Genomic DNA, 27,043 nt, shown 5'->3' on the forward strand with positions numbered 1-27,043 from the left:
CTGCTGCTCCCACGAGGACACCCCGAAGCACGGCGAAGCTCTCCCAGACACGTTAGGAAACAACGCTCCCCACTTCTACGCAAGCTGCCTTCACGCCCCCAATATGGCACCACCTCCTGAAGGCGCACGCGCAGCAAGTGGTGAAGGCGCACCTCGCACCCTCCCGCCGCTAGGGGGCGCTGCAAGCAGTTAGTGCAGGCTCCCCGCCCCGGAAGCGGCAGTAGGTGACGGCCGGCCCGGCCCGGCGGCAGCACGCACTGTTTTCAGCCGCGCGTTCAGGGCCGTCATGGAGCACATCCGCACCACCAAGGTACTGCCCGGTACCGCGGGAGGGGTGACGGTGCTGCTGATGTTGGCGTGGTCGCCTGTGGGGGGTACCGGGGCGCGTTCCGGCCCATCGTGTCCCTACCTCGCGTGTGAGGGCGTTGGTGCCTCCTGCGCATCCCTTATCTCCCTCCTCCCCAGTCTCCCGCCCGCCTACGGGGCGCTTAGTGCTGCTGGGCCTTTCGGTCTGGCCGCTGCGAGGGTCGTAGCTTCCCGCTTGGGGCTCCTGGGCTGAGCTGTCCTTTTTATGAAGCTCTTTTTGTTTCTATTTTTATCCTATTGCTCTGCTTTATAGTAAAAAGTACATAGTTTGTATCCGTATGTATACATCTCAGCTCTTTCCGAGACATAGCTTAGCAGAGTTTTGTTTTCTTTTTTACTGCCAAGTCTGCTGTGAGGGCTGCCTTTTTCTCTGTGGTGCCTCGGGGCTCCCTAAGCAGGCGTTTTGTAGCCTGGCAGCCTGACTGCAGCCTGGGCTCACAGGGTGTTTCATCACGTTCTCCATATATTCATGTCCAATAAATTTATAATCAGTGTAAGGGAAATGGCTTTTAATTTTGAGAGAGTAATACCTGAGTTAAAACTTGATACAAAATGTGTCTTATTTCTTTTTTTGTATACATACGTGCACATATATAAAACTGTAGGATGACCTCTAGCAAGGCTACTCTAATGCTTCAGTTAACTGGATTGGGATTTTTTTGCCAAATGGGCAGGTTGGGAATAAGGTTTGTTTATCAGCCTACTTATAAACCTGTCACTCCTTTTCTGGAAACTTCACAATGTATTATTACAGTCAGTAATGAATTTCAAAATAAAAACTAGGCTAGAAGTAACATATCTCAATGATCTGAGTCGATGTTTAAGTTTCAAACCTGAATTTGAGACTACAAAGGCTGCAGATCAGGTCGCTGACTTCTTTGCATCCAGTCCTTGTGCTAGTGTATATTTTGGGGCCCTGCTGGGAAAATCCTTTGTGGAGCAATGTAACTGGTTGAAGAGAAAAATAGGCACTGTATCCAAGTTGTAGGATACAGGACCTGCAATTGTTTCAGTTGATATAGTTCATGTGTTGTCCTTTTCTCTCCTCCCTCCAATCTGCTTTAAAATGATGGGTTTCATGGCTAAATAACTTGTCTTTTTATTATAATTGTCATGCTTGCTTAGCTTTGTGTAAGCTAATAGTTTCTTGGAGGTCGGGGTGGTTTAAGATATACGTATGCTAACTTGTAATAATTGTGATTGTTGCAGTTATAGGAGGCACAGTTACTAAAGTCTGGCCTCTGCACCAGGTGCCATACAAGGTCTTGCATATGTAGGCATGAGTTGGACCCCATTTCGGCTGCTGGGAGATTATCTAAATGCTAATAAGTCTTTGAATAGTATGGTGTATTTTTTATCTCATTAATTGATATCATGTGACTCTTCAGTATCTTTAGTGCAGGACACCAGAGAGAATCATAGAATCATAGACTCAGGTTGGAAAAGACCTTAAGGATCATTGAGTCCAACCACAACCTAGCCATACTACCCTAACTCTAACAACCCTCCGCTAAATCATGTCCCTGAGCACCACATCCAAACTGTTTTTAAACACACCCAGGGATGGTGACTCAACCACCTCCCTGGGCAGCCTATTCCAGTGCTTAACAACCCTTTCTGTGAAGAAGTTTTTCCTGATATCCAACCTAAACTTACCCTGGCACAACTTGAGGCCATTTCCCCTCGTCCTGTCACCAATGAGAAGAGACCAGCCCCACTCTCGCTGTAAGCACCTTTCAGATATTGGAAGAGAGCAATAAGGTCTCCCCTCAGCCTCCTTTTCCCCAGACTGAACAGCCCCAGTTCCTTCAGTCTCTCCTCACAGGCCATATTCTCCAAGCCCTTCGCAAGCCTTGTTGCCCTTCTTCGGACCTGCTCCAGCACCTCCATGTCCTTTCTGTACTGAGGTGCCCAAAACCGAACACAGCACTCGAGGTGAGGCCTCACCAGTGCTGAGTACAGGGGCAGGATGACTTCCCTAGTCCTGCTCACCACTCCATTCCTGATCCAAGCCAGGATGCCATTGGCCTTCTTGGCCCCCTGGGCACACTGCTGGCTCATATTCAGCTGACTGCCCATCAGAACTCCAAGGTCCCTTTCCATCAGGCAGCTTTCCAGCCACTCCTTCCCAAGTCTGTAGGGTTCCTTGGGGTTGTTGTGACCAAAATGCAGGACCTGACACTTGGCCGCATTGATCCAGGTCTATCCAGGTCCCTCTGTAGTGCCTGTCTCCCCTCAGGCAGCTCAGCGCTCCCTCCCAACTTGGTGTCATCTGCAAACTTACTGAGGGTGCACTCAATCCCCTCATCAGGATCATTAATAAAGATGTTAAATAGAAGCGGCCCCAGTAGCGAGCCCTGGGGGACACCGCTGGTGACTGGGAGAATTTTAGCTTTCCTTTCTGTACTAATTCATCTGTTATGTTGAAACATTTCTGTATTTTTGTCTTCAGTCTGTAACTCCCAGTCCTAACAAACTGTGTGGTTATTCTCTTTCACAGGAATTGGGTTATGTTAGCAAAGTATCTGATTGTGTGGTATCTGTATCGCTGACTTGTTAGTGCTGGTTACTGCCAGAGTATTTCTTCTGCTTCCTTAAGTGAACCTTGTTTGCAGATGTGCTAAAACTCTATAGCTGTCTTCAGTATGTTATGAATCCATTCTCTTCAAAACTGAACAAAGGATTTGTGGAGTTTTACAGTTTAAAAAAAAAGCAAGCATGTTCCTGAAGTAGGTGTGTGCTATTTAGCTGAGTGCCCATTAAATCTGGCTGTGTCAGGTTTAGCTGAGCATCCCATCTATGGAGGCTGTATCTAAAATACTCTTCATCTGTCTTTAAGCAAAGTACATCTAGAAATTGGCCTTCAGAGTTGGAAGGCTTTAAGGACTTGGAGCACTAATGCTGCCTGGATGTAACTAGGGAATAACTGTTTTGTTACACGGAGAGGAAGAGAACTTTGCACGTTTGGATTCTGTGGGCTTTATCACTGTAACACATCTGGAGCAGTTTCTGTGCACTTGTCAGTTTGCTGGGGAGCGCAGTGCAGATCTGCGGATAATAATTTCCACGTTTGCACTCTACTGTATTGATTATGGTGCTCTGTATCTGAGCGTTAGTACATTGCTGATTGCAGCACAACGTATTTTGAGTTACAGATATATGCAACTTCCTTTTTTTTTTTTTTTTTTGCCTTCCAAATCTAGAATATTGTAGTAGCAGGGGCTGTGAGCTGATGCTTGTGTTTCTTGCATCCCCTTGGATGCATTACATGGATTTTTTTTTATTACTTTAATTTTCAAAAAGAAATTTAGACTTGGCTAGATTGCAATAAATAACTCAACTGGCAGTTTTTTTTTTAGTGATTTGCATGTGTTTTTAGTAGATAATTAAGTTTGTACATGTAAGTTATGTAAATTGAGACCTGCCTAACGTCAATGCTGTAGATGTGAACTTGGATCACGGTGCTGATCTTGCTGGTTGAAAGCCTTTGGAGCTCAGTCCCAAGTGTAATGCAGTAGCAGCCAACTTTGGGCTTCAAATTGGTGCTAATGAGCCAGTGCTGCCAAGAAATACAGGGATGCATAGAGATAAGCCATTCACCCAACTCCTTTCTGGAATCATGTAATGGTTGTCTTAAACAAAGCAAACGAGCCACTAAAGTTACCAGCACCAGATAAGATGAAGGATGTTTGAAAATTGCTTTGCTTTGAAACAATGCTGATGAAATACCAGGAGAAGAAGTGTGTCCTTGGAAGATTCAAACTTGAAGTCTCTTCACTTCAAATGGGAGCATGGTTCCTGCCTTTCTGGGAGATATTTTTCTATTTCTAATACAATGTTTGCATTTCTACTTACTTTATCTATGCGGAAAAGTTGTTGTAATTTAGACTTTTAAAGTTGGGAATGATATAAACAGTGGTAGGGAAATCAGGAGAGCATTATTTTTGTAGCTGTGATGAGAGTGCAGCCAGCTGTTTGGAGGAGAAGTGTGTGTCTGAGATGAGCTGCTAATGCAGTATTGAGATGTGACCAACAGAAGATGGTTAATGTGTGAGATTGCTCCCATAAAATACAGCAATCTACGTGTTTAGAAATTCAACTTTTTAAAAAAAAACCTAGCACCTTGATCTCTTTAATAGTAAATAACCATAGCAGCTAAGTATTAAATTCTGCTTTCTGCCACATTTCTCTTACAGGTAGAGCACGTGAAATTACTGGATAGGTTCAGCACCAGCAATAAGTCTCTGGCAGGAACTCTGTACCTTACAGCAACTCATCTGTTGTTCATAGATGCAAACCAGAGAGAGACTTGGGTAAGGATAACAAGTGCCCTTGGCTCAGAGCTGTGGGCCTTTCAGGTGCATTTGTTCTTCCTGAACATTGACTCTGTTTACTAAAATGTTTCTCTAAGTTCAGTTATTCCCTATGCTCTCCTTGTTCATGGTACCACAGTAACTTAATAACTTAGATTGTTCTCTTGCATGATGCTTTTGCAGTTGAAATCATATGATGTTGAAAACAGTTTTTGTGTTTTGAAATTGCTGTTGTTTCTTCTCTATAGCCTTCACTTGTATTCCTGACCAAATGTGTAGTGTGGTGTTGTTTGTTTTTTTAACATCTGACTTGCACTGAAGCTCACAGGTGGTGTGGGAGATTGTTAGATAACTTGAGCTTTAGGTTTAAAGCTTCTGTATTACCTTTATCATATCAGATCCTGCCTGGGTTAAATGAGACAGCACAATCCAATGAGTTAGGTTTGGTGATCCTGTGTACTTTTTCAGAGGGTTGTTCATCTTTAGAATAAAAGAATTCCAAGGGACTGCAGCTCCTAGATGACTGTGACCAACACTGTACAGGCAAAGTACAATAATTCCCACTAGTTTTTCTTCCCAGTTCCCTGGTGGCACGTGTGTGCATCGAGTTCTGGCTTCCACTGTAGCACAGCTACCTGAAGTCATTGCCCTCCAGTCTGTGCTTCTCCAGGATAAAATCTCATTTCCCTGGGCATGCTTTGCAGTTTTTTCTGCGAGTGGAATTTCTAGCACCTAGGCAGACAGCCTGGTTATCTGGTGTTTTCAAGAAAAAAAGAATAGCTTTTTCAGTGATATTTTCTTAGATACAGCATACAATTTTGTATGGTGTTACGATTAATTGTTATCCTTTGATAAGAAAGGAGATATTGGGGAGAACTTCAGAAGCCTTGTTTGTGTCTGCTTGTGCACAGCTTTAAAGCTCTTACTTCAGTGATATTAAACCTGTACTTTGAATATTGCATTTATGCAATGATAATGCAACTATCAAGTATAATCATAATAATGTCTTTCTTCAGAGTATATTCTCTTTATAAATGCATAATTGCCAGCATAGTTTTCAGATAACTAATTCTGATCAATATTTATGAGGAGAAGATGATTGCTTTGGTGAAGTAATTGAAAAGCTGTTGAGAAGATCTTGTTCAGATGAGGTAATTATCTGTGGCTTTCTTCCCAGGATTGTGCAGTCATTACTTTCTCATGCATTTCCCAAACTTTCTGTGGATTTAGCACAGATTCCCATCCCTGTGACAGTCTTTTGCAAAAGTAATTGAAAAATCATTTAGCTAAGACTGTCATGTCTACAAAAACACAATGGATAATCATAGAGTCATAGAATGGCCTGGGTTGAAAAGGACCACAATGATCATCTGGTTTCAACCCTCTGCTGTGTGCAGAGTTGCCAACCACCAGACCAGGCTGCCCAGAGCCACATCCAGTCTGGCCTTGAATGCCTCCAGGGATGGGGCATCCACAACCTCCTTGGGCAGTAGTACAATAATAGTGCAATAATAGTACAGGAGAGGTTTCTGTTATCCCTGTCAGTGATTTGAAGTTGTATTCCCGGGTTGAATGTTACAAAGCTGATGTAAGTAGATGACTGATGCACAAAATATTAAATGTTAACTGCACCAACAGGCAAATAATTCTAAATGTTGTAATTCTAAAATTTTCATTATCTTCCATATGACTACTTCCTCTGACTTATTTCACAGAGCACAAGGAGGCATGTTCCTCTAGATCTATTAAAATATACAAAAGAAGTCAAACAACTTGTATCCAATTAGGTGAGGTCCAAATAAGCTGTTCAGTTAGCAGAATTATAGGAATTACTCCCGTGGAGTTCTACTTCTTGATTTCTATGCTTAGAAGGATATGTATTATGTCTTCATTTTGTTTGTTTTTGTACTTTAATATAAGGTGACGCTTCAAAATATGAGGAAAGAATGTGAGAATTGGGTTTATTCTTCTAAATATATGTTTTATAACTGTAACATTGACAAATATAATTAAAATCCATATTCAACCAAGTTTAATCTCTCTTATCTCTGATCTTGAATACACTATGCTGTTCTCATTTTTCACCATCAAGCTTAACACTGTGAGTTCTTGAATGCCCTAGATATTACATCATCACATTGCTGCAGTGGAAAAGCTTCCCTTGACTACTTCTGGCTGTCCCCTTGTCATCCAATGTAAGAACTTCAGAATAGTCCACTTTGTTGTTCCCAGAGAGAGAGATTGTCATGACATCTATAACTCCTTATTGCAGCTGTCAAAAGCAGGTGAGACAAGACTTTGTGAAATATGCCTGGGTAATAAGTTGATGAGAAAAATTTCATGTGTGGGTTTTGTTTTTGAGAAATGTGCATTAAAAAAGTTTGATATGTAAAAAAATGTTATTAATGAAATATTAATCTGTACACAAATTCAGAAGCTGTTGTTTGGCGTTTGTAGCTCACTGATGTTGTCCAGGAGAATGCAACGTTCCTATAGATCCTGCATTTCAAGTGTTATCATTAATTATGAATATAAATACATGTAGTCTCTTTAAGTTGTTGTGTTCCATAGGTTAAATGCTACTGAAGAAGTGCTAATGTTACTGGTTTAATAGCAACTTTAATAACTGAAGTTTTGATGCTAAAATAACGCTATCAATTTAGTTTTAATAGAGACTTCTGTCACTTAGTGTGGCCTTCTGCACTTCTAAGTATTTAGAACAATGTAAGTTCTGTCATGCATGAGTGGTGTGTTAGAAAAATGTTAGAAAATATTTTTGAAAGCTTTTTCAGTTTAAAGAAAACTTTAACATTGCTTTTAATGTTCAGTAGATTTGTTTGTTTTTTCACCTCTAAAGATGATGTCTGCTCTTCCAGCTTTTGTGAAGCTTTTTCTAATAATAAGCTATTTTATTAATCTTCATTCTGTGACTTTTGCTTTGCCCATTTGTGTGACTTCACAAGTGTCCCTACTGAAATAAAGCCTGTTCTTTCAGGAGGGTTTGTATAACCTATCTTTAACTGGCATTGTCTGTTAACTGTACAGACATTGCAGCAAAAATATTTTAGAAGTGCCACATATCTATTAACTCTAATGTCTGAGAATCATGAAGCCCGAAACTTAATGGTTTTAAACTAAAAGAGGGGAAGTACAAGCTAGGTATTAGGGTGAAATTCTTCGTTATGACGATGGTGAGGCACTGGCACGGGCTGCCCAGAGAGGCTCAGGAAGTGTTGGGTGGTGACTCTGGGCAGTGTGATTGAGTGGGAGGTGTTCCTGCCTGCATCAGGGAGGTTGGAACTGGACGGGCGTTAAGGTTCCTTCCAATCCAGATCATTCCTTGGTTCTTCTTCAATTCAAGCTTTGTCAATTGTGCTGCCTTTTTTACCCTCCCATTTTTGGGGACAGCTCATTACACGATCTTATTTTTCATCATCTTTTAGCAAAATATGAAGATCTATATGCCTTCTCCTATAATCCAAAGCAAAATGAATCTGAGCAAGTCAAAGGCTGGCAGCTTATTGATCTAGCAGAAGAATATAAGAGAATGGGAGTGCCAAATGATTACTGGCAGTTGTCCGATGCAAATCGTGATTATAAGGTAAGGGTTGTAGTGGAAAAAATATTCTGCTCCACATCTGTTTTTTGCTTTATTCTCTGGCTGTGGTCCAATAGAAGGCCTAATTCTTATGAATTCACTTGGCTTGCAGTACAAGCAAAGAACATCCAGATGGAAAGAGTTTACACCTGAATCAGTATTCAGTCTCACAACTCACTAACTCAAGTTTATTTTAAAAGGTCTCACTCAGAGTATGTGTGTATGGATGCATATGTTCTTTGGAATTGTTTGAGTAGACTTAATTGTTTGAAGTCCAGCCCCAGTGATTCAGGTGCTCTGCAGTTTTGCTCTCTCTCTTAACAGAGAGGGACTCTACTTTAGGATCTGCAGTGCTGGATGTGGTAGGTGATGGCTCTGGTAGTACAGCTGCTTCCTAGAATAGATTTTGTCTTTCTTCGTCTGCAATTTCAAAAAATGATGTGAATGGCTTCAATATCTTATTTGAAACACATTCTCAACAGTTCTACCAAAAAATTGGATTCTTAAGGTGAATGCTGATATAGCAATGCTTTCCAGCAGTGATTGGTTGTCAATTTGACCTTACTTATAACTTTTTGGCTAGATTTTCTCTTCAGAGAGGCTTGCATGTATGCAGAGAAACTATGTTAGAGTTATCCTTTAACTGCTCACAAAACTGGGTGCAACTAAACTAGTGTAGGATTTTGTACCTAGTTACAGATCTGCGCACAGAGCTTATATATATATAGTGTGTGTGTTTCAAATGTACCTGTGTCTTTCAGATCTGTGAAACCTATCCTAGAGAACTTTATGTTCCCAGAACTGCAAGCAAACCCATAATTGTTGGTAGCTCCAAATTCAGAAGCAAAGGAAGATTCCCAGTGTTGTCCTACTATCATAAAGATAAAAAGGTGTGGTCTGTTTTCTTCTTAATGCAAATGGTCTGAAAAGTATTTCTCAACACTTGTTGAAAGTTCAGAGTAAGTAAGCAAGTACACTGACTTGAATTAGAACAGTATAACTCATGATAACCTTAAGTAGGGCTGACATTAGTGGTGTCTAACAAGATGCTGAGTTAAGCTAAGCCAGTTTAACAGAAATCCTTCAGTAATCAGTTGAATCTATTAAAGCTTTCAGAAACTGAACATAAGACCAACTGAAGATAGATTTTTGTCAAGTTCTTGATAAATTGAGAGTAAAGTCTATTATGTCAAAAGGGGGAAGATAACCTTCCAAAGAATATAATTTATCCTGTAAGGAGTAATTTGCAAAGAGAAAAGTGAGCTAGGGAGTGAAAAGTAAGGTTTTTTGCAAGATTGAGTAGACAGAGGTACGAAGCAACTTCTGCCTGTCTCTAGATAGGTGTATCTTTGAAGGGAGAGCAGGATTGTCACCTTGGTGAGCTGAAGATTTTTGAATGATAAATATTGAATTAGTAGATACATTGGAAGATAATTACTAGTTGGAAAATGTGCCTGATGCCCTCACAGGAGTAATAGATAGTCAAAAATAATGTGGTGAAAACTACATCAGACTGTAACATATACTTGCAACAGTAAAACCATACGTAAAGTAGTAAAACTAACTGTAATTTTTCGTATCAAGAGAAATTTGCTTTATTAAGATACTGATGTGCTTCTTTCTAATTTTTTAGCCTATACTTATTGAATTTTTGCAGTTGAAGTTTGTTATGTAAATCAGTACCTTGCCCCCGTGGATAGATCTGGAAAAAATGTTTTGATAAAACTTTAGGTTTAAATTGTAGGCTTTATCTGTTTGAAAATCTGCAAGTTGAAATACCTGTCAGTATGGTTATCTGCCAAATAAAATTGTTTAGACATCTTCTTGAACTTACAGGAAGTGTTTTCAACTACTGATGTCAAACTGATGTTAACTTATTATTTGTTTCCTGTTGTAGGCTGCAATCTGCAGATGCAGCCAACCTCTCTCAGGCTTCAGCGCCAGGTGCCTGGAAGATGAACACATGTTGCAAGCAATCAGTAAAGCAAATCCTTCAAATCGCTACATGTATGTTATGGACACCAGACCAAAGGTTTGTAGGGCTACAGAACAGCCTCTCTTCCTGCTTGTTAGAGAGTACTGAGATAACTCTTAATCTTTCCAAGTTACACATTAAATATGACTATATTGGCTCTTCCATCCTTAAGAGTAAGAATGAACATCAGTATTCAAGTGATGAAGCACTTGCTTTCTTAAACAAGTCAAAACACGTATACATGATCAAGGTGATGGTTGGACTTGAACTTGAAGGTCTTCTGCAGGTGAAATGATTCTATGTGGGTCACTTGGAAAATAATGCTTCCTATTCATTTCCATGGGAACTACAACAGATAGAAAGAGAATAATAACACTCAGCTACAATGCACTATTTTTCAGTTAGGCACCACCATTTGCTGTGCGTTTTTGCCAATGATAAACAAGAGCCTGCATGCTGCACTTATTTAAAAATAAAAAATCTGCATGGCTATCCAGAATGTGTCTTGCTTCTTACACTGTTACCACTGCTGAAATGTGCCACACACCACCTCACTGTACTCACATCCAATATTTGGTCTCCAGAAATGCTCAGCAAAGGTCAACCAATGTCAGTGAATGCATTTTTTTCCATGTGGAGAAATTCAGTAACACACCTTTGCTTCATACCCACTTCCATGTCAGGCACCATTTTGTCAACCTGCCCCTCTGCTGCCATCTGTGACACAGCAGTAACATATAACAGAATGTTGGTGGGAATGTTCAGCCTCTACTGCCATACCACCAGCATCTGCCTCTGATGTCATGGGCCAACATAATAAAATAGAAGGCAGAATAAAATAGGAGGAGAGAATAGGAAAATCTCAAAAGCGTTGTTCAGATGTGTCAGCTTTGAGTGTAGACTTGAACTTTCTGTGTATTATACCTTTCTTATACTTAAATGTTTAACAAACTGTTAGTTTTCTAGACATGATTCATAGTATGTGCTCTAGTGTGTTTTTTGCCCAGTGTATTCCACTGAAATTGCATAATCTTAGTTCCTAATTTGACATTTTGAATGCTGATTTTCAATACTTCAATTTTGTTCTTCTTAGCTTAATGCGATGGCAAACAGAGCTGCTGGGAAGGGCTATGAAAATGAAGACAACTATTCTAACATTAGGTTCCAGTTTGTTGGAATTGAAAATATTCACGTGATGAGATCCAGCTTACAGAAACTTCTGGAAGGTATGTTCCAACTGTACTATAACAGTGTTTATGAAAATAAAATAAGTTTTCTTCTGACATATTTAGTAATAGCTTAAAGTGTATTGAGATTTCAGCATTTTTATCCAAGCTTCACGTTTAGCACCAGCTGACTGTGTTCTGTTCTGGTAGCGTGCTACCTTAAACTGTTAAACTGTAAACCCAGTGCATGGTTTTACTTGAAGAAAGAACTGAGTGCACCTTTGTTGAGTGAACTTAATTACTATGTCAGTGGCTTATGGGAAAGACTTCTCTTTTCCAAGTATACATGTGTATATACATACAGGTATGTGACTGTATCTGTAATAAAATAGTTTGTGTATATACGTGCATCTTTCTTTATAGAACACTAATTGTTCAGAACTCAGAACTTGTGCAGAACTCAGAATAACTGTATGGTTTGTACAAAACTCTTTGTCTTGGCAAACCACTCCTATGCTTGTAGATGCATCTTACAGAATGTTTGGTAGAAAGGGGAGTGGGAGTGGAAAACAAGTGACCCAGTTCACAGTATGGTGAAAGCAGTGAGGCAGAAATCTATGTTAATGGTATTTTTCTAATTAGTTTCTTTAATGTTTTACTAAGGTAATCAGCTGAAAACAAATCTAAGACACTTGGTGGAATATTAATGCTGTAATTAGAGTATAGTGACAGAAGTCAGACTTACAAGTGTGACTAATAGTGTATGTATATATAAGCACTTCCCTTCTAGAGTTATCCTAATATTTCCAGACATGGGGAAGGCTTACATTTGTCTCTCTTAGTGACGATATTCTGGCTATTTTGGTCCAGAAATTTTACAGGCCAGTGGTGTGGTCTTCCTTCATTTTCATCGAGCTTGTATCTACTGCTAACCTATTTCTCAGGCATTCTATATGAAATAATACTTGAGCTTTGCTTATGTATTTTTGTGGTTATTCCTGCATATATTTTATTGAAGGGAAAGATGAGCAGTGTGAGCCTGAACTTCAATTTTTTTGGAAGTATGGGGTAATCCTTATTTCTCTTGCAAATCTCTTCAGTTCCAGAGAACTAGCTCATAAATGTTGGTTTATTTTAAGGTACTGCTCCTGCATAATGAAGTGATACGAGCGTATGCCTTGCAGTAAATCTTTAGACTTTGTTTCCACTTGATGTAGCATCCTACCAATAGATCCTTACAATATATTTTTCTTTAATTATACATTTCCATAAGGATGGAATATCTTTTGCATTTGAACTTGTGTGGAGAATTGGTTTCTGTCAATTGAACAACAACAACAAAACGTCTCAACAGTTCTGCAGTTGTTCTCTAATTCAGGTTTTGGGGTAAATAGGCACAGTTGTTCCAGCTCTGTTCAGCTGGTCTGTAAGTAGATGGTTTTTTAGTTTGTCATTGTGGTTTCCTCCATTTGTATTTGTTGCCAAACAGACTTTGCAGTAAGAGCTTGCTTGCCAATCACTTTGCTTTTGAACGTTGCCATCTTTGTCCCTTCAGGCTTTCTTTGAGATACACTAGATCTGAAGGTGAGGGATTGTTGAAGTGAGGTGTTCCAGATTTTAGAAAGCCCTACATAACAGCAGTAAGACAAATGATTGGAAATCTATGATCTCTTGGATTGTTTAATCTAATTGCTGTTGTTGCTCTGAATACATTAAACTCTACTTTTTATGTAGGAGTAGTAGAGGCAAAAAACACTTCCTGGCAGTTTTTTGTTACTGGTGTTTGTACCAAGTTCCTATCAAGGGAGTTTTAATCTGAATTGCACTATGAATCTTCTCAACTAAGTATTATTGACTTTCAAGGCTGTCTTTTAGTAGCTTACTTCTTTTAACAGGGAAATTTAAAACCTGAAGCTGTTTAAGATGATGGAGTGGCTGTCCTGGATTTCCTCTACACATTCAAATGCTGTTCCTAATGCGAAGATGCTGTTACTGGTTACCTCTTGGGATACTGGAAAGGGAAGAGAAGAGGGGAATGGAATTATGTCTTTCAGGGAAAATATGAAATATGCATCTTTAGTGGCAGGAAGGACTTTGAAAAATTGAAAACTGCAGTAAGAAACCTTATAGACCTCTGTAGAAATAGTGTTTAATAAGGTGATTGGGAAGGAAATGCTGTGAGAAAGATTCATAACTTTGAATGAGGAAAGTACCATTTAACTTTTGTGTTTGGGCTTTCTTCTAGATATGCTGAAGTGAATGTTCTCTAATCAACAGTGTGATACCAATGACCCCATTCTTTCAGGTCTTTCTAACTGGGACTGTACCTGGCTTTATTTATAACAAACAACTGTTCTGCTTTCAGCGTGTTTCTGATCCTGAGCTCTTTGTCTGCCTGACTTCCTTCATAATCTAATGAAAGAGTTGAGAACACGTTTACTTGCACATGGAACGTAAGACAGGATCTTTTGGCAACATCATTCTCTAATGAAGCATGTTAGGGGGCTTTTCAGTCTGTTTTTCTGATTCAGCTGCTGCTTTAAAGGTCCTGTATACAGTGGAACAAGCTCCGGTAAAATAGCCGTCTTAAGTGTGGACTTAAGACTGTGATGACTGCTCTCCCAATGGGCAGACTGTCCATCTCTATAACACTGATTGAAGATTCTTTGCATAGACAATATTTGTGTCTATGCCGTTCTATTAAACAAAAAGTTGACCTTTGTATATTCATTTGGTTTGTATATTCACCAGATTCTGACTGCAGGATCCAGTCACCTTGTGATGCCACTGCAGCCTGAGTGTAAGGACAAACATGTAATGGAACAAAGTAGTCCTTTGGGCCCGTGTGCATGCAGGGAATGTCTTTATGATGGGATCCCTATAGCCAAAATTATCTTGAAGAATAGTTATTGTGAAGTAGCTAAACTACTTAATGGTGTCAAAAACAATCTTTTGCTCTTTTGGGAAGCTTAAGGAAGTTGAAATGATTGTTTAGCACAAAGTTGTTTATGCAGTTTCATTGTTTCACCCCTTAGTAATATAAAATGTCCATGTTAATTCACAAAAATAGGAAATTAATTATTAGTTCTTTGCATATGTTTTTTTGTATTTTTGCCTTGAGTTATGAAATGACAGGAGTTTGGAAACAGAAGATACCAGACAAAGTATTTCTTCCAAGCTGAAAATGCTGATCAAAAGCTTGTTTTGACAGAAATATCTGGGTGAAAGCAAATTGAAAGCTGGAAACCTCTTATTTTGTTGCTAACAGCTTAGGCTTTAAGCCTTAAGCTGCAGAATGTAGGGGTATGAAGTCATGAATAATGCCTGCAGGTATTGCCTTCTCTGTCCAGTCTGTTCCCTACAGATGTTTGGCTTTCTAGATTTTTGGGGGGACATTTTTACTTTATCCTGGAGTGGTGGACCTACTTATGTGCTGTTGTGGTTTAACAGATATATAGAAACACAGGGAGAGAGAGTTTTTCACAAACTGTTAGTGTCAGCAACTTGAAAGTACCTGGCAATTCTCAGATTGCTCTGCTGTTACATGAGTGATTTTTCTGAAGCAAAACTTTTGCCTAATTATATTACTTCATTTTTTCAATGACCGCAGAAAACTGACATGGTTTTTGCTGATTTTACTGATGTTTATAGGCTGCCCCTTAAAATTAGGTCTTGTATCCAGGAGTATGTCAGTGTTTTGTTATTTCATTGTACTGTGCTTTGCTATTCTTGTAGTGAAGGAAGACCTATGGGCTTTTGAAAAGATGCTGCATTACTTGGAAATTTATTATTACTTGGAAACTTGTCTTTGTTGTAACATTCAGCAGCAGCTAGCATTGAGTCCTCCTGAGCAATAGAGAGTACATCAAAACTTGTGGAACTGAAAGCTAAAAAACACATAATGTGGGTGCACAAAAGCTCCAGAAGGCAGTTTTATTGTTATTGGGTTGTTTTTGCTTTTGAGATCTTAGTCTTTGTTACATCAGATTGCTTGTGTGAATATGGAACTGCGTCACAGAATGACTTGGTGAATTTTGTCCTTGACTTTTCCTGCTGACTCATTTCCTCCCAATTCAGAGATAAAGGTTATTTTATAACTGCTGCATAAGTGCCTCCACTACTAACTTTCAGCTACGGTATTGTCTTGTTTTTAATTTGGGATAATAAATAGCTTGGCATAAAATAGCTTTCCTCTGTCAGATATTTTTGTAGATTTCAATTTTGGGTGTTATCTCTAAGAATCACACACAGATGAAGGTGTATCAGTTGGTAAATTCCACCACCCCCAATTTCCTTGTTTAATTGTGCTTAGATAATAATGCAACTGTGAAGTGGTGTTTGAAATCATGTGTTAAAGGGCTAGTAAAAAAAATCAGTTTCTACATTTGGTAGGTGCTTGATGTCCTGTAAGGACTAGGTCATATATCTCATTTCTGAACTGGTAACATCCTATGAGAAAATGTCTGGTCTATCTCTATGCCTCTTGCTGCTATACTGTAGCAGCTTGCCTTTAATTTGAGCTCTTCTCCCTCAGTTGGTCTTACTGTTGTGGGATCAAAGTGTGCTGTGGGAGAATGGTGAAATCAGTCAGTATTGTAGTGTGTAAGTTCTGGAGGCAGACAAAATCTGCATGGTTTTTAGGTCATCACCTTCTCCTTGTGTTGCGCTCACTTCGTTCTTGGCAGAGCAGTGAGGGTGATGAAACACATCCTGACTGCTTGAAACTGTATCTGTTCTTTGGCTGCAGTTACTTTGTTAGTGCTAGTAATAATTTGTAAGTATTTCTGGGAAGCTCTTTGGCATTTCTGTCCCTTTTGTTGGTAGGATAATGGTTGCAGCTCCCTGTTGGGGTAACCAGTGTATTTACTTTGAATACTTCATCAGATACAGGTGAAGATCTTATTCTCACCACTTGTCATTGCTCAATTCTGTGGAGTAGAGTTTTGGATGAAAAAAAATACTTTGTATTGCCTTTCTCTTAATCATTTGAGTGGTTGTTTCCTAAAAGATGTCAAATCAACTTAGAACACAGAAAAATAATTTTATACTGCTGAACGCACTCTTTCCATTGCAGGATGTTGGAGCTGCAACTGCTTACAGCTTTGTCATCTCATTTTCTTTTAGTCAGTGGCACAAAGGGTTTGTCTGTCAATGACTTCTTGTCTGGTTTGGAGAATTCTGGATGGCTGCGTCATATCAAAGCTGTTTTGGATGCTGCTGTCTTCCTAGTCAAGGTACTCTGTATGCTGCTTTTGTTTGAGGGCAGGTTAACATGCTATGATGTTGTCTAAAATAGAAAGCTCTGCAAATACGGTTTCTTTTCTTCACACAGAGGGAATGGTTTGAAATAGCTTTCTTTCTTTGAATGGCCTGGGTTGAAAAGGACCACAAAGATATCTAGTTCCAACCACCCTGCTGTGTGCAGGGTCACCAACCACCAGACCAGGCTGCCCAGAGCCACATCCAGCCTGGCCTTGAATGCCTCCAGGGATGGGGCATCCACAACCTCCTTGGGCAACCTGTTCCAGTACGTCACCACCCTCTGTGTGAAAAACTTCCTCCTAATATCTAACCTAATAACTTCTTCCATAATATTTTTCATGCAGAGTGAAATAAAATAGACAATGCTGTGAGTTTTGGATAAATATAGCTTTTATATGTATTTGCTAAGTTATGTCTGAACAATGCAAACAACAGAGCATTCACTAAGAAAACAAATGTCTTGCAGGCAGTAGCGGTTGAGAGCGCGAGTGTGTTAGTGCACTGCTCAGATGGCTGGGATAGGACGTCCCAAGTTTGTTCTCTTGGAGCTCTCTTGTTAGATTCCTATTACAGACAATCAAGGGGTTCATGGTAAGGAAGCTGTTGTATTGTTGAATTGTTCCTTGGTAAATCAAAGAATGTAGAATGTTTGTGTGGAGGTGAAGAGCGTAACTGAAGTGATGTTTGGTTTTTTTCTAATTACAAATACAGAATCATGTTTGCAGAATTTGTGTTAGAAATAGTTTACAGTGGGGAAGCACTATGCATTTCAAATAACTTAAGAGGCTGAAATACAAATAGCAGATTGTTTTAGGCACCCTGCAGAAATGTAATAACTGCTTCTTTGATCTAAAATAACAACAAGCTGACCTATAAATACAGGGATTCTGAAGTGCTTATGAAATAGTAGACTAAATTCTAGCAGCTATGCACTTTCATTATTTGTCCCAAATCAATATCACTAAAATCTGAATGACATCCCCTCCAAACAGCAGCATAGAGACCTGAACATATTTTAGCAACCTAAAGTACTTCATCTTCCTCATGAGAGGAATGAAGGATTTTAGTGTGGCTATTTAAAACTTCCCAGTAGGAAGATCAGCTGTGTGTTTGACATGGCTTGGTGTTATGGAAACACTTCAGTTAACACACAAATTGCATTTCATGTATTCATTACTGGCTAACTGCCACAAATAATACAAGCCACAAAAGTTAGAGTGAGAAGGAATTTGGTGGGTAAACTACTCATGGATAGTGGGAATCTTCGTAATCTTTAAGAACCTAATCTAATCATTTATTTTATTTGTCTTTAGTCCTCAGTTTTGATTAGAAGTTTCAGGAAACCTTCTGCAATGAGCAGTCAGTCCTCTGCACTTTTTAGTGCCTGATATTACAACTGGAGTGATAAAACAAGCTAGTGTTGATATTAGCAATTTTACTGCTATAAAATGTTAAGATGATATTATGTGATTTTATGAAAATTGTAATAGCAGGAGTGCAATACTAAGCTTTTTCCCATACGCAGCAGTTAATTTTTTGTAAATTGATAATTCGTTTGTAACTCCATTTAGGTGTGAAACTGTGCAGTATTCATGTGCTTAAAGTGTGCATGCTTTAACAGTAGGTTTCTGATTGTCAGCCTCTTCAGCTCTTTTTACTAATTTTAGAAATATGACTTGCACATCTCATGTAGGAATGAAAAAGTCTTCCAGGAAACGAAGGAGCTATGAAGCGATACACAATTGCTCCTCCTGTGGTTGAGTCAGATTTAAAATACAGTTCACTGATAACCTGTTGAGATTAATTCTGTGGATGCAAGACTTAGTAAAATTTTGCATAGTTGTTTTGTGTTTTTTACCCTCTAGGTCTTGATAGAGAAAGACTGGATTTCTTTCGGGCACAAGTTCTCTGACAGGTAGTTTGCTCTTCTGATGTTCAGGAATGTATATAGTGAAATGAGTGACAAATATTACAAAAAAGCGACGGCATTTTGCTCTAATACTTTAGCATGTGTATTAAAGAAGAAAAGGAGGAAAGTGCTTGTGCATTTTAAACTACTGTGTTGTTGCTAGAAAACTTGCAGTGAGTAAGCAGCAAGTAGACATTGCACTCTGTATTGTTATTTAATTAAATACCTATTGAGTAGTTGTTTTATTGCAGGCATAAGTCACTGTTGCCTTGTTCTTAGATGCTTGGATTTGCATTTATCCTTACTTGTGATGATGAAATAACTCACTTTTTTAGAAGTTGTGTGTGATCAGGGCAAGTTAAAAACAGAGCTCTGTGTATCATCAGGTGTTGAATTGTCCCAGTTCTCAAAGTTAGGTCTTCAATCTCCAAATCAAGAGTTGTGTCAAATTAACATGCTGTAGTTAAAAAAAAAACAAACAACATAGTTGTGCTTGTTCTCAATGGCCAACTTAAACCAGTGCATCTGTTCACATTCCAGGTGCTGTCAGTTGGATGGTGATCCAAAAGAGATCTCGCCAGTGTTCACTCAGTTTTTAGAGTGTGTGTGGAATCTGACTGAGCAGTTCCCACAAGCCTTTGAGTACAATGAAGCTTTCCTCCTTCAGATCCATGAACACGTCCACTCGTGCCAGTTTGGGAACTTCCTTGGAAATTGCCAAAAGGAACGAGAAGAACTGAAGTAAGCAGATGCATTGTGTCTGTTTGTTTGTTCTGGCAGACTAAGAACTTCTGTGAATCTTCTCAATTGAGCTCTAAATTAAACTGGCAGGATAGACAGCGATGTTGAAGTGTGCTGAAGAACAGCAGTGCTTTTCGTGCTTTTGCATGCTGAGTGCTTTTTTTAATACAACTGTGGGAGAAAATCGCTTGCTCATCTTTTGTAGGGAAAGTCAAAGCATCTTTCTTTCTCCTTTTTTCTAAAAATGGGTACGCTTAAGTTGGAAGCATCACCTCACTGCTTCCCCTAGTCTGTTTTCAGGCAACTTTAGAATTGTTTGCCTTTCTGACTTGACAGTAATTAGTCTTGGAAGTATTGCTATGATGTCTCAATGCTTTCAGTTGTTGAAAACTTTCCAGAAGTTTTCCATCTCATTTTTGTCTTTAAGTATTTAAAAGGCATTTGTTGCAATGAGGGACAACTTGCACAGCACTGTTTCTTCTATAACTGATACTTTTGTCCAACATTAGCATATGACAGGAGTAAGTTCGACTTATAAATATTGAATTAAAGTACTTTTAATTCTTTCTTTTAACTTATTTAAAGAATAATCAAAGATGGATTTACTGTGTTGAATAGCTTCTGTTTTTTACTTATAGTCAGTGTCTTGATTTGATCTCTTGTTGCCTTAAGGTTAAAAGAGAAGACATATTCCCTGTGGCCTTTCCTTCTAGATGAACAAAAGAAATACCAGAATCCTCTGTATAAACCAAGTTTTTCTCCGAATCTGACTCTTTTGGAGCCTAACACTGTGTCATTCAATTTCAAGTAAGTTAGAACTACATATTGTATTTTTCTTCAATTTTGTTTCTATTGCACATAGTTAAAACTGTCTGCTATATGCAGGTTTTGGAGAAATATGTACCATCAGTTTGATCGAAGCATGCATCCCAGGCAGTCTGTGTATGATCTCATCATGGACATGAGTGAACAAAATAAACAACTGGAGGAAGACATTAAACAACTGGAAGCTGTAAGTATTACAAAATAAGTGTATTTACCTGTGATTTGTTCTTCAAATTCGTGTATAAAGCCTGTGGTAATGCAGCTAGCTTTTATATGAATGTTATTGTTCTGTCTCCCAGTACTTGTTCTTCATAGTGTTGAATTCACCTTTCACTGTATGCTTCTATGCTCAATACATGATCTAGTTCTTTAGTAAGGCAAAATAAATTGTAAAACTGCTTTTACTACCAAAGCAAAACTGGAGGTAGTGTAGTATAGGTTAAATCTGTGGAACTTACCATAGATGACAGGCACTCATCATAGCTGCAAACTGTGGTGCTAAATTAAATAGGCTAAAAATGTTTCATTTCAGCTGTAGCTACTAAAACAGGAGGCCCTAATCATTGTCCTTCTTTCCTTAACTTGATATGCAGATGCATAGAACTTTAAGTCACCTTAACTGTGTGATATATACATTGGATTTACTCTTGTCTGCAAGTAAGCATTACACAGGGACCAGGTTTCTGTGATTGCTGGTCTGCTACAGTAAACAGTCAGAGAGGACTGAACAGAACATCTCACGTGATTCTGCTGTGGATTAATGAGTGGTGTATAACTGATGCTGTTTTGTGCCAGTTAAGGTGCTAAACTCCAAAACAATTTCTCTTCAACTCAAAAACGTTTCTAATGTACATGCAGTAGAGTTGTCAGGTCATGGCCTGAACCAGTGGTTGAGCACCAGGTGAGAAGGTATGGCTAACCCTGGGTGCTCAAGTGCAAGCAATGCATCTGAGTGACTGGAAGGAGTGGACCCTGGGTCTGCCCTTCCTCACCCTCATTGAAGTGTTGGCAGCCAAGGGAGCAGTACCTCTCTGGATAGAGATAGCATTCCTCTCAAACCATCACCAGTTGTCAGAAGGGGTGAGCTCATTTTTGGTTTTTATCACCTTTTTCTCCATAGTGCTTGTGTGCCAGAAGGAGCTGTTTGTTATTGCTGCCTTCTGCTGTGCAGCACGAAATTAGGGTTGTATTTATTTTGGTTGCCAGAAATGATAACACTTCTATATATTGTGTTGTGTTTGTGGGGAGGTGGGGGGATATTTTTATGAAACTAATTCTACCCTAATATAATGAATTCAAGTCTTTTAAAATTAACTCTATTTCAAGTCTTAATTATCTATTTAATTGTGTTACATAATTGTAACATAATTGATAAACGAAAGTGAAAATTTAAGATGAAGCAGAATGCAGAATAAGCAAGATGAAACTTCAGAATGGAAACTTCATTTTTCTAGAGTCTCGTTGAAAGGTGTGAACTTCACACAGGCATTTCTCACCTGAATGGATTTAAAATATTTTCATAGACATTCTGCTGCTGTCTCCATCTTCAAAAAAGTTTGTGTTAAAGACAGTGAAGTCTTCTGGATTTAGTGTAGGTTGTAATGGAGCATGAAGACATCAATAAGAAGAAAAAAGAAAAACTATTTAAAACTCTCAGTTACGAGTGAGACAGTTTGCATTTAAAACAAAACAAAACAAAAAAAAAAACACCCTAGCCAGATCTTCCCTCTTCTCTTGCTCTGTGCTTTCAGAGTAGGTCTTTTTCTATCTACTTTCTAAGTCTTGTAGGAAGTTTTTAGGAAGGATATAAGGAAGGATATAAGAGCTTATGACATTGTTTTCTCTCTGTAAGAGACTCCTTTTCTGCTGCAAGCTCCCTGCTTGCTTTTAGTCTTGAGGCCTCTGTTTGCACTCCAAAATGTATTCCTGTCCTAATAGCAATCAGACAAGGGACAAGCCTGAAAGTATTTCTCCTTCACTATGAACTAACAAGCAACTTTCTCTCTTCTGTTCAACTGCTGTTTGTAAGCGTACGGTGCTTGTTGCATCTGTTGTAAACTGTAAAAAAATGCTGGCTTACCCAGTGCTGTCACACTTACCTTGATACATATCTAGTCCAGGGTGTATAATAAAGGGTTCTGCAGAAGTTGAGTTGGTGAGCAAAAGTGCATTCATCTGCGTTCAAGCCAGAATGTCATCAGTGGATCAGTGGTGCTTACTGTAAGTAACTATTCTCTATTTCAGAAAATAAAGCAGAAGAGAGGGCGGTCAGATGCAGTCCTTGTGAAAGAACATCAGCAGTCTGCTCATCCTGCACCCGTGATGCTGAAAACCCCTCCATTCTTCAAGAAGGACCAGCCTCTGATCCCTTTGAATGATGCTGTAAGAACTATAGAGGGCAGCAACACAGCAGACAATCGCTACAGTGAATTCATGGAAGAGCTTTCAAAAGCTGAGCCTGCTATTGTCAGCTTGGAGTACGGAGTGGCCAGGATGACCTGTTGAAATCTGGCACAGCGCTCCTCTGTCCTAGACTGGCTGAGTTAAAAGACAGATTGTTTTTGAGGATGGGTCTGTGCTGCATGACCAAAACATGATTTGTATATCAGCAAGTTTTGTTGATGTAGATTAGAACAGCATGCTAGCTGTCGGGTGTTTGCTGTTCTTTATATGCATATAAAAAAAGTGTAGTTGCCTCTATTTCTTTTAAAATACACTTGGTAAGTAGTGACTAAAAATTGAGGAGTGGTATGGTTGGTATGTCTTTGGACTTAAGTCAGTTTGCACTAAATTAAAATGGTAATCTTACTTTATTCAGTACAGGAAAACACAGGTGGTCTTTCACAAATTGATTTTATGTGGGCAAGAAAACTTGAACTTTCTATTTGGGGAACTGAAGTTATGTGTATGTATACATCACATATAGTAAAATTATGTATATTCTTGCTAAATGTCACCCCTTACTATTATTCAGTATATTAAGTGCCAGGGAAAAGCATAGTACATTTCACATCATAAATTGTTGGCCTTAAACCTGTCAGATCAGTGATACTGGTGTCTGTGACTGCTGCAGTCCGTAACCTGACTCTGTTTACGCTGTATTTGCTCTAAGTGTTCTTTCCTTAAAACAGGATTGAACGCAGGGAATGAAGCATGCCTAAGCTGGCGTAGCCTTTCAGCAAATAGCTATATGAATGTTAATTTATTACTGAAGATTGTTCTTTCTTACAGCTCCTCTATTGTTTAAAATATAGATTGGCCTGATATTGTTCTCTTTCAGCTCAGTAGGTTGAGCATAATTGAAGCTACAGGTCATGTATTTGATCTTGAATGTTTTGATTTGTAGCAAGTACTTAAATGTAGAAGAAAGAGAGTGAAACACGTCAGGAGAAAACTTGGCCAGTGTCTGAATGAAACTGGACTATTCAGATTGTTTAACTGTGTGCTGTGCAGTTGTCCAAGTTCTGAGAATGGAAGTGGAAATCTTGGAATTGTCGGCAATTAGCATTGCTCCCAAGTACAAAAAAGCTTCTATTAGTGCGTCTGAAGCTCATGAGAAACTGAGTGCCTCGTATTAAACCTTTAAGAGAAAACTTTAGTTATTAGGCTCCCTCTTTCCTTGTGAAAACCTGTCCAACCAGTGCATCTTTAAGCAATTCCAGTAGAGTCTGGAGATACGTAGTTAGGCAAACTTCATCTTGCAGAATATAGTAGACTTCCTGACACGTAAGAGGGAGGGGAAAAGAAAATAAAGGAAAATCTACGGTATGTAAACTTAACTCTGTATGTAGCCTTTTAGTAAGGGAGAAGGTTTCTGTCAGTTTCTATCTCATGATTGATTTTCTGAGCTGGTAACAGAACAGAGAAGTGCAAGTCAGTGCCCAGATCTTTAGTGGATGTACGAGAGAATACTTCGGGTATTAAGATCCTTAGATTAATCCTGCTGATTGTCTTTTAGATATAAATCCCTTTTAGTGATATGGGAGAACGAGTTTATTCTCATCATAATCCCTGAAGTCTCTTTTATTAAAATTACTTGACATAATTGGCAGTTGTCCCCTTGGCACTAGATTAGATGCAGGACTTTATTAGTAGGGCTGATATAGCGGTGGTGATTGAATTGCACTTGTGAAATATGGGTGAAATTTAACTCTGACCCTTGTATTTGGTGAGTATAAGTCACTGTTTCTCTTTTATTTTCTAAAAGTCTATAAATGTAAATAAAGGTTCATAAGTCTTTTTATTCTCAGAGAGATGGTCATATTTAAACTACATTATCCATGTTTTGATTTTTTTTCACTACAGGTTTTGATTTTCGCATTTGCACAGTGGTGCCTTACAAGGTTACAACGAGAGGTTTCTGTGCCTTGTCAGTTGTTGTCTGCCCTTCACCTTCTGTATCAACTTGATTCTGATTTTCCTTTGAAAAACATCTTGTATAAGCTTGTGTTGTATCACACTAGTGAAACAAACATCACTGACAATATAGGCAAGCGATATCAATTTGTAATTGTTTAATATTTAGCTGCTCTGATGTGCCATGTACATTTTTCATATTTATTGTTTAGAGTTTATGAACTCAAAAGATTACATTAAGCTTTTTTGCAAATACTGTTGTATGTGGTTTTTACTTTTAAGAACCATCCGACTATACCCCTGCAAGGAAGGCTTTTAAAAAGACCTACTTTCAGTACTGTTACAGGGATCTTCTTTCAGTCCTCAGGCCTTTTTCATTAGAAGAGGTCACTTACAGCAAGCAGTTGGGATGGCTTTTTATTTTACATCAAAAATCAAGATGGTTGACATCGTCAGCCTTAATATGCACAAAACCTGTTTCTTCATTTAAAAACAAACAAACAACAACAACGAGCAGTACTTCCTGGTTCAAAGAATCTTGCTGCATAGTATGCGACAGTTATGTAAGGTGGTTGTGTAGAGCAGCCTTCAGCAGCTTTGCCAGTCCAGCCCCCAGGGTCAGCAGCGAGAGAAGGTCCTGCAGAGAGGCAGCTGTCTGTTCTCCTTTGCTGTCTGCGCTCAAGCCAAAACTACCTTAAAGCACACGGGACCTGTGGTGAAGTAAATAGATGGCAGCAAAGCGAGCTCCAACACAGAGCTTGGCAGGATGGCTGGGACTCAGCAGGGTTGCGCTGTGTCCTTCAAGAAGTCAGCTGAACGGCTGTGGCGGGAACCTTCCGAGAGGAGGAGTTTCGATTCATAGTGAAGTGGATGAGTTTGTCTTCATCACAGATGCTTTGTTTCAGGAGCAATTGCAGTATCAGAAAGGTGTCCAGCACAGCTCAGAACTGTTTCCAATGGTATCTCTAACTTCATAGTGCTGCACTGACCAAGTGGGAATGTGGTGGCCCAGACAGAAATTTGCTATGGCTGATTCTACTTCATTGGCTGCAAGCATTTGGTACCTATTCATTCTGTGCTGCATTATGAGAAGGTCATGGTAAAGTCTGCTTGATTTTTGTTTTTTTTAAACTTTTTCTCTCTCGAATCAGAACACTATTGAGGAGAAATTGCACCTTTTAACTGACAAGCTGGTAGTCTCACCTGAGCAACTAAAACTGCTTTTATATTATACCCGAGGCAATTTAAAATATTTATGTCACTAGTACAGAAAGAGATAAGGTTATTTTTGGGTGACTACGTATTGTCATGATGTATTCTTTCAATACAAGTTTAAATATCCAACTGTTCTGTTTTGTAGGACAACTGCCAAATCAACGGACTAAGAAATTAATTAAGCAACACTGCACTGAGCCTGTGCATTTTCCACACGCCCAATTACTAGTGACCTAAATCGAGGGCAAAAGCCTGAGGTCTAGAGCTCGTTTAGAGAAGCGATCCTTCCATAAAACTGCATATCTCTATCTTATATGGAGCATATGTCCTAAAATAACGTCAGATAGGGTGAAAGCTATTACGAATCAAGCTGCAATGGTTTGGTGTGTTTCTTACTGTAAGCACGCTAGAGAAGGCCTTTCAGGAAAAGGGGATGTGTTTCTCTGTAGCTGCTGTTTTCTGAAGGCCTTTTATTAAACATTAGTACTCAGCCAAGCTCTGGGAACTTGCTGCTCCTAGTCTGGTAAACTAACACAATGAATATGCGCTGTTGTTGCAGTCCCTGAGCTCCCTTACAAAAGAGGGGAAGTGGGGCTGGCGTAGCTTGATTTTTAACTACTAACCTCTTGAGGAAAATTACTTAAGTGACTTAAATTCTGGGTTAAAATAGCACAGGACCCATGCTATCAGCATCTCTCTGAAGTCCTGCCCTGCTGTTGAACAAGCATAGCTACTGTGAGGGCCTCACATACGAATCATTATTGCTTTCTATTTGGTTTAAAGGTGACCCACTTTCAGGCTTGATCACTCCTCCTTGCTGGTATTTGATTCAACCTTTGGCCAGAACCCAAAGCTTGCTCTTAAAACTCAGTATTTAGTAGCTGATGGTTCTAAGCCTGTAGCTGGTTGTAGATGGCAGTCATGAAACCTGTTTTACCCTTTAGATTAGATCTTTATACTTGGCTGGTCTGCTTTGATTGCTTCCACCATTTATGTTGCACCATTTAAGCATTGCTTGGCATGCTGCTTGATAAGTCTTTCAGTTAGAACAGACTTCTTAACATTTCAAAAGCCTGAAAGTACTGCAGTTTTCTGCCAGGTTTGGTTCAGCCTCAGTGAACAGCATGGGTGTGCTGATGTTTGGTCCAGTTGGCTTGACCTGCCTACATGTTAAACAGCATTGAAAATCAATTCAACAATGCAACTTCAATATGCACAATAGGCTTAAAGGAAAGGATGCAGTCAACCCTCCCATGAGAGCCTGTAGCAGGGAACAGCACCCTGCTGGGACATGGCTCACAAAAGCAGAAGCAGCAG

At 39.2% G+C, this 27,043-nt stretch overlaps 1 protein-coding gene across 1 annotated transcript; it reads left to right on the forward strand.

The window, feature by feature from the left end:
• Window positions 1-202: 202 nt before the first annotated feature.
• On the forward strand, window positions 203-24,764 carry MTMR6 (myotubularin related protein 6). Its single transcript, XM_003203422.5, is given in 15 exon segments — window positions 203-310; window positions 4,563-4,679; window positions 6,802-6,964; window positions 8,123-8,280; window positions 9,039-9,167; window positions 10,175-10,309; window positions 11,346-11,478; window positions 16,543-16,652; window positions 17,147-17,249; window positions 17,252-17,271; window positions 18,546-18,595; window positions 19,130-19,330; window positions 20,003-20,137; window positions 20,216-20,342; window positions 22,400-24,764. Coding segments are annotated over 15 exon segments (1,866 nt in total). The 5' UTR covers window positions 203-286; the 3' UTR covers window positions 22,661-24,764.
• Window positions 24,765-27,043: the final 2,279 nt, after the last annotated feature.

The sequence above is a fragment of the Meleagris gallopavo genome, chromosome 1 (assembly GCF_905368555.1).
Source record: "Meleagris gallopavo chromosome 1, MGAL_WU_HG_1.1, whole genome shotgun sequence".
NCBI classification, from domain to species: Eukaryota; Metazoa; Chordata; class Aves; order Galliformes; family Phasianidae; genus Meleagris; species Meleagris gallopavo.